The 13,382-nt window shown below is 41.6% G+C and overlaps 1 protein-coding gene across 6 annotated transcripts in view; it reads left to right on the top strand.

Annotated features, from left to right (window-relative positions):
• Positions 1 to 13,382, top strand: part of LOC137320261 (sperm-associated antigen 1-like) — a 202,524-nt gene that overhangs the window by 56,866 nt on the left and 132,276 nt on the right. For all 6 annotated transcript variants that reach the window (XM_067982047.1, XM_067982044.1, XM_067982043.1 and 3 more), the window contains 2 exons: positions 6,647 to 6,753; positions 9,936 to 10,077. In XM_067982047.1, the coding sequence (XP_067838148.1) occupies positions 6,647 to 6,753; positions 9,936 to 10,077 (249 nt within the window). The remainder of the gene's footprint in view (positions 1 to 6,646; positions 6,754 to 9,935; positions 10,078 to 13,382) is intronic.

The following is a 13,382-nucleotide window of genomic DNA, read 5'->3' as shown; positions in this document are numbered from 1 at the left end:
TCTGTAATGGCTATTAGATCAAACCCATTTATCTCCCTTTGTGCCACTAATTCGTCTGTCTTGTTACGAATACTTCATGCATTCAGATAAAGAGCCTTTAATTTTAACCTTTTACCATTTTTCCCTGCTATGACCTTATTAGCTGATGCACTATTACCGTTAAACTCTCTGTCCCTTCCTGCCACACTCTGCTTATCTTTACCCAAATTACTACACTGCTCTGTTGCTTTGTCCTTCATCTTTGGATTTCTAAATGTCCCCTCACCTGACCCCTCCCACCTTTTAGAAGCAAATCCACGGCACCATGGGAGACTCGACTGCACAGAGAAAGTGTAGCAATACAGTTAAAGGGGAATCAGTAGTGAGGGGGATAGACAGGCATTTGTGCAACTGTCGCGTGAGTCCCACATGGTGTGTTGCCTCCCTGGTGCCAGGGTAAAGGACATCACTGAGAGGGTGCAGAACATTTTTGGGGGGGGGGGGGGAAGAAGGGGAACAGCCAGAAATTGTGGTCCATGTGGGAACCAATGACATAGGAAGGAAAAGGGTTGAGGTCCTGCAGTCAGAGTTTCAAGAGCTAGGGAGGAAGTTAAAAAGCAGCTCGTTAAAGGTAGTAATCTCAGGATTAGTCCCAGTGCCAGTCTACGAATAGTAGGATAAGACAGGTTAATGCATGGCTGGAGAAATAGTGCAGGAGGGAGGGCTTCAGATTCTTGGGGCATTGGGACCAGTTCTGGGACAGGAGGGACCTGTACAAGCTGGACAGGTTGCATCTCAACAGAGATGGGACCAATGTTTTCACGGGGAGGGTTTAAACTAATTTGGCAGGGGGGTGAGCATCAGACTGAAACATTAGAGAGGAGAAACAAGGTGCACATCGGACCGGGAAAGACAAATATCACTAGAGTAAAGAATAGTTCAGAAATAGGAAGGATCAAACAGGGGGCAAATGCGAGGCAATCTAAGATGAGTTTAGAGTACATGTGCATAAATGCACGTAGCGTGGTAAATAAGGTTGGTGAGCTGCAGGCGCAAGTCGTCACATGGGACTATGATATAATTGCAATAACAGACCTGGCTCAAAGAAGGGGAGGATTGGGTACTTAATATTCAGTAAGGATAGGGAAGGAAAAAAAGGAGGTGGGGTGGCAATATTGATCAAAGAAAATATTATAGCACTGGAAAGGATGATGTAGTTGATGGGTCAAAGACAGAATCTATTTGATTAGAATTAAAGAACAATAAAGGAGCTATTACACTACTGGGTGTATACTGTAGGCCACCAAATAGTGGGAAGGAGATAGAGGAACAAATTTGCAGGCAAATTACAGAAAGATGCAAGAACCATGGAGTAGTGATAATGGGGGACTTCAATAATCCCAATATAGACTGGGATAGTAACAGTGTAAAGGGCAAAGAAAGGGAGGAATTCCTGAAATGTATACAAGAGAACTTTCTTGATCATTGTGTTTCCAGCCCAACGAGGAAGGAAGGAAGCAGTGCTCGATCTAGTTCTGGTGAATGAAGTGGGACAGGTGGAGCATGTTTCAGTGGGGGAACATTTGGGAACAGTGATCATAATATCATCAGGTTTAGAATAATTATGGAAAAGAACAAGGAAAAATCAAGTGTAAAAATACTTAACTGGAGGAGGGCTAATTTCAGTGAGGTAAAAAGGGATCTTGCCCAGGTGGATTGGAATCAAACATTGGTAGGCAAAACAGTAATTGAACAATGGGAGGCCTTCAAGGAGAAGATGGTTCGGGTACAGAGTAAACACATTCCCATGAGGGGGAAAGGAAGGGCATCCAAAGCTAGAGCTCCCTGGATGACTAAAAATATAGAGATTAAAATGAAACAGAAAAAGGAGGCTTATGATAAATGTAAGGTTCATAATGCAGCAGAGAACCAGGCTAAATACAGAGGATCTAAAAAAGGGAATAAGTGGGCTAAAGAAAGAGTATGAGAATAGATTAGCGGCTAACATAAAAGGGAACCCAAAAACTTTATGTACATATAAATAGTAAAAGGGTAGTCTAAGGAAGGGTGGGACTGATTAGGGACAAAAAAGGAGATCTTCTTTTGGAGGCAGAGGCCATGGCTAAGGTACTAAATGAATACTTCGCAACAGTCTTCACTAGAGAAGAGGATGCTACCATTATAGCAGTAAAGGAGGAGGTAGTAGTGATATTGGCTAGGATAAAAATAGATAAAGAGGAGGTACTTAAAAGATTGGCAGTACTCAAAGTAGAAAACACACCTGGTATGGATGGGATGAATACTAGGTTACTGAGGGAAGTAAGGGTGGAAATTGCAGAGGCTCTGGCCACAATATTCCAATCCTCCTTAGATATGGGGGCGGTGCCAGAAGACTGGAGGATTGCAAATGTTAAAAAAAAAAGGGGGAGAGAGATAAACCTGGCAATTATAGGCCAGTCAGCCTAACATCGGTGGTGAGGAAACTTCTGCAAGCAATAATCCGGGACAAAATTAATTAGCCCATACTTTTCCAAGTGCCAGTGAATGAAAGTCAGCACGAATTTGTTATAGGAAAATCGTGTTTGACTAATTTGATTGAGTTCTTTGATGAAGTAACGGAGAGGTTTGATGAGGGTAGTGAGGTTGATGTTGTGTATATGGACTTTCAAAAGGCATTTGATAAAGTACCACATAATAAACTTGTAAGCAAAATTGAAGCCCATGGGATTAAAGGGACAGTGGCAGCGTGGATACAAAATTGGCTAATGGACAGAAAGCAGTGATTGGTAGTGAACAATTGTTTCTCAGACTGGAGAGAAGTATTCAGTGGTGTTTCCAGGGGTTCGTATTAGGACCTTTGCTTTTTTTTATATATGTTAATGACTTGGGTGTACAGGGTATAATTTCAAAGATTGCAGATGACACAAAACTCAGGAATGTAGTAAACCATGTGGAGGATAGTAACAGACTTCAGGAGGACACAGACAGAATGGTGAAACGGGCCGACACATGGCAGATGAAATTTAAAGCAGAGAAGCGTGAAGTGATGCATTTTGATCGGAAGAATGAAGAAAGGCAATATAAACTAAATGGTACAATTTTAAAGGGGGTACAGGAACAGAGAGAGGAGATGGAGGTGTGCAGGCACAAATCTTTGAAGTTGGCAGGACAAGTTGAGAAGGCTGTTTAAAAAAAAAACATACGGGATCCTGGGCTTTATTAACAGAGGCATAGTGTACAAAAGCAAGGAAGTTACGTTAAACCTTTATAAAACACTGGTTAGACCTCAGCTGGAGTATTGTGTCCAATTCTGGGCACCACATTTTAGGAAAGATGTCAAGGGCTCAGACAGGGTGCAGAAGAGATTTACTAGAATGGTACCAGGGATGAGGGACTTCAGTTGTGTGGAGAGACTGGAGAAGCTGGTGTTGTTCTCCTTAGAGCAGGGAAGGTTAAGGGGAGATTTGATAGAGGTTTATAAGATCATGAATGATTTTGATAGAGTAAACAAGGAGAAACTATTTCCAGTGGCAGAAGGGTCGGTAACCAGATACACAGATTTAAGGTGATTGGCAAAAGAACCAGAGGCAACATGAGGAAACATTTTTATTTAAATGCAGCGAGTTATGATGATCTGAAATGCACTGCCTGAAAGGGTGGTGGAAGCAGATTCAATAGTAACTTTCATAAGGGAATTAGATAAATACCTGAAGGGAAAAAATTTACAGGGCTATAGGGAAAGAGCAGGAGAGTAGGACAAATTGGATAGCTCTTTCAAAGAACCGGCACAGGCATGATGGGCCTAATGGCCGCCTCCTGTGCCGTAACATACTATGATGTGGAGATGCCGGTGATGGACTGGGGTTGACAATTGTAAACAATTTTACAACACCAAGTTATAGTCCAACAATTTTATTTTAAATTCACAAGCTTTCGGAGGCTTCCTCCTTCGTCAGGTGAACGATGTGAAAATGAAATCCTCGAAATGAAATCGCATTTATAATTCAGAACAATGCTTGGTGAGTACAGACAGTTTTTTCAACTGCCCGTTGCCAAGGCAATCAGTGTGCAGACAGACAGGTGTTACCTGCCAGGTCTCACAGAATATTCTGTGAGACCTGGCAGGTAACACCTGTCTGTCTGCACACTGATTGCCTTGGCAACGGGCAGTTGAAAAAACTGTCTGTACTCACCAAGCATTGTTCTGAATTATAAATGCGATTTCATTTTGAGGATTTCATTTTCACATCGTTCACCTGACGAAGGAGGAAGCCTCCGAAAGCTTGTGAATTTAAAATAAAATTGCTGGACTATAACTTGGTGTTGTAAAATTGTTTACAAGTAACATACTATGATACTATGGTGGTGTGGAGAATTGACCATAAGCAAGCATAATCTGATCCAGGGATCCTGAGGAGATGAGTAGTGGCTTCGGTGATAAGTAGTGAACATTAACTGATCCAGTATACCAGTGGAGGGATGAATGGAGTCAACGACAATGAAAAGTTGCAAAGCAACAGAATCGAAGTGGCAGCAGTGGAGCAGAATCCAGAGCAGGATGAGAACCAGCAGAAACCGATCAGAGCTAGCTCAGTGTAGAGTGAAAAATTCCTGACAGAGAAGCAACAGACCAGATACTGGAAACGAGACAGCCTAGCAGAGAATACAGTCTCCGAGAAAACGGCGGAGAAATGGACTTCGGCTCAGGAGAAGTGAATATCTGGCGTGGACCTAAACTGCAGCAAAATAAAGCAGAGAAACTAGCAGCGGACTGGAGTATAGTTACAACCTCAAGAGGGTAACAGCAGCAGGTGGTGGGGTGTGCTGTATGCTACAAATAGTTAGCTTGAAACTTGAAGCATTTTGAGTCGCAGAGCAGAGTCACAGCAGTCAAGTCTTGCCTGTAGATCTTCTGGCAGAGGAACCTGGGAGTTGGGTAGTCAAATTTGAGCAGAGTTCCAACCGTTGAAAAAAGCACAGTGAAAACAAATAACAAGCAGGGTCTGGTTTGGGCAGTGAGCTTTGCACAGGTAACTTTAAACTTGTAGTTTGAGCTAACATCCACCTAGTATTAGAGACAGGGGAGTTTAATCAGTGGATGAGAGCAGATTGTGGGAGAAAGGGAAAGGGATGACCTAGAATAGAGTTGCAGAGCAAAGGAGCTCAGTAAGGAACTACCAGCCCAGGAGCCAAGATTTAGTTTACATTTGTTATGCACATGCAGTAAGGTTTTTTAGGACTGATTCCCCAACATTGCACTTAGGGAGTGGCCCCCACCCCAGACCGCAGAAGCACTATGGGGAAGGGGCAGGTAGGGCTGAGTGCACTTGACATTAAACTCCTGATTCTGTGGGAGAAAGGTTTTTTTTCCACTTTTTGGGCCCGTGCCTCAAACGTGTGCAAGCCTCATTACTGCCTCCAAAATTATTTAAGTTTATGAAATTGATCCCACACCAAATTCTCGGTAGTCTTCTGCTGCGCCACTCTTCATTCATTGAATGTCTATTTAAAATGGGCCCTGCAAGGCCTCCTTGATATTCACTGAAGAATATCAATCATTAAAGCTGAGCCTGCCTGATTTTTGAAAGTTGGATTGTTACTGTTTATCACCTTCTCTCCTTCCATGGCTACTTTCTATCCCCTTCACAACAGTTTTCCCCAACACACTTTGACTGCTGGAGAAAACTGTTATGAATGAGTTTTGGAATATCTATTTAACTATATGGGGAATAGATGAAAAAAAAAATCTAATTTAGAACTATTCGTTTTAAAAATTGCATATATGCTTGCACAAGAGAGCAAGACATTTTTTTAAGTTAAAATTTAGTTCTCTTCAGCCTGCCTCTGCATGGGCAACGAAGGTAAATTAGTGGAAAAGCCAATTAACAGGACTGCACACTGCACATGGAAGAGAGGCAGTGGGCTGGGACAGCAGCTGTGTTTTTTGGTTCACTGGGTTTAAGAGTGATACCTGGCCAAGTACTGCCCCACATGAGTTTTTGTTGACACTCTGGGCCGAGTGTGGTGAAGCTGCTCGAGCCAGTCCATGAGTGAGAGGATGGTTCCAGATGGCAGTGAATAGCTGAATTCACAATCAACGGTTAGCTAAATTCACAATCAACGATTGCCAGTCTCTGAAGGTGGGCATAGGAAATGTGCTGGCTGAGGTGACTTGAGATGAGGGTCTCATTGTAGCTTGCAAGCTGCCACATGGACGTTAAGATGTTGAGTACTCACAGAAGGACCAAATAAACTCTGTACATGTTGGGTATGGGTATTTTTATTCCTAAAGGCTGTAGTAAAGTGCAGGGTAGTATATGGCTGCCTTATGTGGATACAGAGCACTATGGGAATGTAACCAGAAAATAAGTGGATTCTTTTATTTGGGAGTTGCAATAATCTTCAGTTGTTATTTGAAGAAAGTGTCTCGGGTGCTCCATCAGTTCAATAGAATAAATGTGAAACCTTTATGAAGTAAGTTGTGATGGTAACTTTCGGTATGTCCTAACCAATATGTTTAGGGATAGTTGGTAAGGTATCTTTTCTCAATGTAAAATAACTGAATGCTGTTTAAAAATAATAAATTGTAGTCTGAAGGATTTTATTGTGACTTTTTAAACAATGGTTATTGATGTGCTAATTACACTGCCCCTACATTGTTTTACAGCACATCTACGTTGTGCCATAGTTCATAAACATTTAGGTAACTATCAAGCAGCATCAAATGACTTGAAGAAAGTGTTGCAAGCTGAACCAGTCAATCCCATAGCAAAGGTAAGAACGTAAGAGAGGCTTTAGCACAAAACAGAAGGAATGTAACATAACCAGACTTGCCATTGAATTGGAAATGTATAAACATACTAGAAGAAATGACATACAATAGTGTTGGTATAGATAGAAATTAAATAGGAAATAGAGCCAGGGAGGAATGTTGTTTTTCAATTTGTTTAACTAAATAAGTATCTCTTTCTCTTCCTTCACATCATCAGATTTGGTGTCTTCAGTATTTTAAAACATTGGTCTTTAAATTGACCCTAGGAAGTCTGCAAGAAGATTTCTGTCCCTTTGCCATCAGATTGTGTTGTTTTACCATGATATATATGAATGAGTCTACTTTCTGAAAGAAAATCAAGAAGAAAACTACATCAGCTGGGGTTAGGGTACCTCAGTGGGGGTGGGGAAGGGCATTTGGAGATTTGAGGTGCGCTTGGAGATGTACCTAGGGGGAGGGAGAGATTTGACACTATGGGAGAAGGGACGGTTGAAGGCCTGATTTATCAAAAGTTATCCCAGTTCCAATTTATTACCAAGTGAGGCGGCCCTGATTTTTTTGAGATTAAAGAGGACAGATTTTTAAAGAAATATACTGGGCTTGACTGTGTTGAAACTTAAGATCTCAATTAAAAAACTTTGAGGTTGCCCAATTTTCAAAAAAAATTATTGAGCTCCAATTTTATTAAAGATCATTAACATTAAAGATCGCGACTTTAAAACCTTAAAGCCTGGATTTTTTTTAAATGTCCCGATTTTAAAAAAACAACTTACAAAGTTATACAATACAGAGCCAGCCTGTTGCCATGGTATGGAAAAGTATGCAGACCACCAGTATACCAGGGAGCTACTGTGATAGCTGCTATCATTATGTGACATTCAACATCGAAAACACTTATCACTGGACCATCCACAGGTGTAACAGTACTGGCAGTAAATGTGGACACTGTTAAATGAAAATTCCCAAAAGGCGTAGTTAACATAGGGGTTTCTAATGTATTTTAAAGTGGAATGTGGTGAAGCACCTAATAGATTTATAGTTAAATAGTAAAACTTACAGCAATTTAGAAAGCAAAGAAGTGCAGTTGAAGCATAGAAATTTCTCTGCAGTGCTGAGGTGCACTGGCGCCACCACTGGCTTGAGGGTGCAATTACAGTGTTTGCATTATTAATATGGAATTAGGAATTTATAATAGAAGTGTATGCAGATGTCAGATTTTTTAATATAGATATACAAGTGTAAAATGCTTTTTCTGCAATTATAGCACTTTTTTCCTCACACTGTCTTTTACAAGTTAGGACAGTGGACCCCCAGAAGCGTGCTAATGTTTGTAAGGGACCCTATTCTTCCCCCTACTCCATGCTCAAATATTTTAAAATCACAGTTTTAAATGGAAACTTTAGTGTGGGGGTGGTGACAGGAAATGACATGTACTTCCCCTTCCAAAAATGCTAGGCAGGGCCCCCCCGCCCCCGTTGGCATAGTGATGAGGGAAGCACCTGGTACAGAACATACCAGAAATCCAGAAGATCCCTGATCTGATTCTACGTCTGCTGAATTAGCGTATCCCTGCCAGAACAGCAGGTTATTAAATTCCCATGGATTAGAAAGGATGGCAGTCATCCTCACTCCTCAATGGTATCAAGTGTGGAAAGTTCATGTGAGAATTTCAGGTGAGAACATGATTTGGCTTCACCTTATGCCTCCAGTAGTTAGATAGCCTGCTAGTAGTTGCCATCTAGACTTGCAGTCAAAGAACAGCCATTCGAGTGCAGTGCTGGAGGGCTGCTGGCATTTGTGGAATTGCAACCCAGCTTGAATTATGCTTCCAGGAGAGGGGGACAGGGGAGAAACTTAGAAATACTCGGTAATCAATTTATTTTCCCCTTAATATATTTTCAATAATCCATTTTTGAGGAACAGATATTGGGGAAACTGGTCCCCCTTGCAGTCCATTTACAGATGGATTTGGTTATGTTTCCAGGATAATAATAGTTCTGTTTTTATGCTTTTGTGTACACATATTGGGGACTGAAAAACCTGTCTTGTGAACAGTTTGTCAACAGATGTGAAATATGCAGATCGCATTTTCCTCAATGATGTGGGATGAATGCACCATAGCATAAAAGGAAACCCTTTGACCTATGTCACTGTGGCCATCTGCTCTTCTAAAATGGATGAAACCAGAGTTTCACTGAGTTAAACATGATTATTTGAAAAATGAGAGTCTGCACCAATGGAACCCCAAAGCCTCATCAAGAGGGTCTGAGCTGGATATGACATAATCTAACATAGCAATGGACTTCTTGAAAGATCCAGCCCTACTTGCAAAATGTGCTGCATGGAATTTTTTTAAAATGACACAGCATTTTCAGGTTCGAGGGTGAGCAGGCTCCTGGATTATCCCCTAACTGCAGGCCAGTAGTGCAACCCTATCCCCTGTCAATATGAGTTGAGGTGCTTTTGAAAATAGCCCATTTTGAGAGAAAAAAATTACTCTCAGAAGCTGAACCAAACAAAATTCTCCAATATATGGGTCCCGTACCTGGCCTACTGCTTACAGATGGCTAGCACATCAGCAGCACTACCTGGAAAGCCCAGGCATCACTCGAGGGACAAACATCAACTCGTCCAACTGTGGAAGCTCACAATATTACGCCAGCATAGCTAGAAATCTACCAGACAGTTATATAATGAGCAGTACATGCAAATACATATAACATTTTCCAGAACTAGTCACTGGACTAGCCTACAATTCACTCAATGAGGCTTACCTCCTCTCACGTCGTGTGCACTATACCATGCATGATGTATACAACAAAAACAAAATATGACTTCATGCTGTAACAGATTATAATTGAAAAAGTGAGCAAGGGGTACAAAAAGCCCAGGGATAATTACACAACAACCTTATAGTGAATGGTGAAATGCATTGTAATTGTATATTTTAATTTCACAAACCTGAGTCAACCGTCCTTTTTTTCTCAAGTAACGGTGGGGCATGTAAACCTCCATTTGACTTTTGGGCAGTGTAATGAATTTTCTAATTTAAAGTACTAGCTAGTTTGAGTAAAAAAAAAATGATTTGGAGCACTTTTTGCATACGTTTATCATCTACTAAAATAAAAGCGTATTGTAATTTGATTCAATGCGATTAACTATTCCTCCAAATGTTCATTTTCAGAATTTGCTTCAGGAAGTTGAGCAGAAGCTGAAAGACCCGCAGACTCTTGTGAAAACGCAGAAAAAGGGGAAACGGATGCTTATCAAAGAGGTAGAGGGCTCTGATGATGAGAAGGAAAGAGAATATGCAAATGAAAATAAAGGTGGGAATGACCAGCAGATTCTTATAAACACAAATCTGATATTTGCTTACCATTTTCTTGCTCCAGTATTACCACATATATTCATTGCATACCAACCAGCAACCCAAAAATAGCTTTGTTTTTTTCTAATAAAAGTCCTTGGAAAAACCATATTTAGCAGATCTAAAACTCCCAACGTCAGACACTTTATTATTGACTGGAAAAATAATCATATTTTCTAGACTGCTCAACTTTTGAGCAAAAATGTGAACTATTGAAAAACGGACCAATTTTTGTTGTTGTTTTCGTATCTTCACACTCATCCCTTGGAGAATAATTTGAAGTAGTGGAAGGATTCACAGGCTGATTAAGAGTCTGACAGGCTGCAACATGAACACTCCTTCCATGGCTGTAACCATCATTACACCAGCAATGGTTAGTCCTATAGGGCTGGAGGGTTTTATGGGCTCCCACAACCCATACGGTGGGGGTGAGGGGGGGGAGCCAACCACAGCCACCAGACATAAGTATCCTTGCTGGATGTCAATCCACAATACGAGCTGGAGCTCTGGTTTCCACTCGCCCGGAGAAGTGTGAGGTAATGCATTTGGGGAGGACACACAAGGCAAGGGAATACACAATAAATGGGAGGATACTGCGAGGTGTAGAGCACTGTTCCCTCTAAGCTGCATGGGTGCGCGGCCGTGCAGCAGTCTGTTGTGGGCCGTGCACTTAAACATTCCGTCCATGCACCAAACCAGTGCTCTCGGCCCCTCTCTCACACTGACCAGTCCCCAGGCCCCTCTCCCACACTGACCAGTGCCCGGACCCCAGGCCCTTCTCCAGCTTTGCCTCCCTGGCCCCCAGTGCTCCAGCTCCAAGCGGGCTGCTCTGCCTCTGGTGCTCGGGAGTGTCCGGAGGTCCGAGTGCCACATTGTTTACCGCATTGCTAGGAAATGCAGTCAGCGAGCAGCTGATTGGCCGCACGGAAACCAGACCAGGAAGTAAAGTCGAAACCGATGTGTTTGTCAGTGGCCAATCTCAGACTAGTCCTATTAGTCCTATCCCCCCCCAGTCGGAGACCAGGCATCTCCCCCCAGACGGAGACCAGGCATCTCCCCCCCCCAATCATAGATGAGGGGCCCATACACAGAGGTAGCCAAAACTAATGAGACCTAAAAGATGTACAATTGGAATGCAATAATTTTTTAAACCCTGCTGAGGATTCAATGGGGGGGTGGAGGGAGGGGGGAGGGGAGAGCTTTAATTAAACTGTTCCCTATCCCTAAATTCACACTGACTGATTTGACAGCTGTTTTGAATTTCTGACTCAATTTAAAAATTCTGATTGCACACGATTTATTTCTGTTTGAATCAGGGTCATTACGCTGATTCAACTAAAAACTGATAGGAATCGTTTCCAACAGATAATTTTTAATAAAATATAACGAGACTGGCCTGCTCAATCCTAGTGCAACTTAAGAAACCCATTTCATAAATTATATAAATTTATCAGCAAATATAACATTAAATTGTTACAATTATGCATTTTTTGTACCTTTGTTCTGTTTGTTATTTACCCTGAATAATGTTTTCTAAAAAGATATTCCATTTAAAGTTGTCATTTTTTTATGGTGGCACACACAGCCTTTATATTGGTGCACAAACCCAAATTCATTCTGCACTTGGCCGAAAATAATTAGAGGGAACCTTGGTGTAGAGGAATTGAGGGACCTTGGTGTGCATGTCTGCAGATCCCTGAAGGTAGCAGGACAGGTAGATAAGGTGGTTAAGAAGGCATATGGGATACTTTCCTTTATTAGCCAGGGCATAGAATATAAGAGCAGAGAGGTTATGCTAGAACTGTATAAAACACTGGTTAGGCCACAGCTTGAGTACTGCATACAGTTCTGGTCACCACATTACAGGAAAGATGTGATTACACTAGAGGGGGTACAGAGGAGATTTATGAGGATATTGGCAGGACTGGAGAATTTTAGCTATGAGGAAAGATTGAATAGGCTGGGGTTGTTTTCTTTGGAACAGAGGAGGCTGAGGGAAGATTTAATTGAGGTGTACAAAATTATGAGAGGCCGAGATAGAGTGGACAGGAAGGACCTATTTCCCTTAGCAGAGAGGTCAATAACCAGGGGGCATAGATTTAAAGTACTTGGTAGAAGGATTAGAGGGGAGCTGAGGAGAAATTTTTTCACCCAGAGGGTGGTGGGGGTCTGGAACTCACTGCCTGAAAGGGTGGTGGAGGCAGAAACCCTCAACTCATTTAAAAAGTACCTGGATATGCACCTGAAGTGCCGTAACCTACAAGGCTACGGACCAAGTGCTGGAAAATGGGATTAGGCTGGGTGGCTCATTTTCGGCCAGCACGGACATGATGGGCTGAATGGCCTCCTTTTGTGCCGTAAATTTTCTATGACTTTCTGGAATGGAGTTTGGCTACCACTAAGCCAAAGACTTACTCCTGGAATGCTTTTGAACAACACATGCTTTTGTAAAAACATTCTTGATAGTTAAAAAAGGGACACTTGCAGACTATTATTAAGAGTAGCCAGATGTGGTATGTTACCACATAAAACATGAATAAATTGTGCATATTTGGAAAAGGTGTTGGCAGCATTGTTCAACTTCAGAATCTTTGATTTTTTTTTATAAAGTCAGTTACTTTTCTATACGTTTACTTTTTTATGTGTTTTTTTGATCACTGTGGCTTTGCACAATGTAAACTTTATAGTTTTGATTTATTCTGTGTATAATTTGTCAAGATTATAAATTATTGTTTGAGAAGTTTATTGCATGGTGCTGTTATGCAAAGGAGGGCTGCTGTGTGACCGGGCCTGGATTAACATGAACAACAACAGCTTCCATTTATATGAACAAAGACAGACTTCCATTTAAATAGCGCCTGATCATCCCCTCAGGACTTTACAAAGCACTCCACAGCCAGTAAAGTTCTTTTGAAGTGCTGTTACTGTTGTGTAGGGAAATGTGGCAACCATTTTACACACAGCAAAGTCCCACAAACAGTAATTGATATGAATGACTAGTTAATCTGGTTTTGGTGGTATTGACTGAAAGAATGTTAGCCAGGACGCTAGGAGAACTCCCAGCTTTTTTTCCCACATGTTGCTACGGGATCTATTGCATTCACAACAAGATGGTTAACTCATTGAAATATGGCATTTTTGACAACGTAGCACTCAATCAGTACTGCATTGAAGAGTCAGTCTAAATTATGTGCTCAAATCCTGGTGCAGTTTGAACTCATAACCTGCTGATTCAAATAAGAGAATGCTACTAACGGAGCAAGC

The sequence above is a fragment of the Heptranchias perlo genome, chromosome 3 (assembly GCF_035084215.1).
Source record: "Heptranchias perlo isolate sHepPer1 chromosome 3, sHepPer1.hap1, whole genome shotgun sequence".
Lineage (NCBI taxonomy): Eukaryota > Metazoa > Chordata > Chondrichthyes > Hexanchiformes > Hexanchidae > Heptranchias > Heptranchias perlo.
The sequence above is the reverse complement of the archived record's forward strand: the minus strand, read 5'-3'. Positions and strand labels throughout refer to the sequence as shown.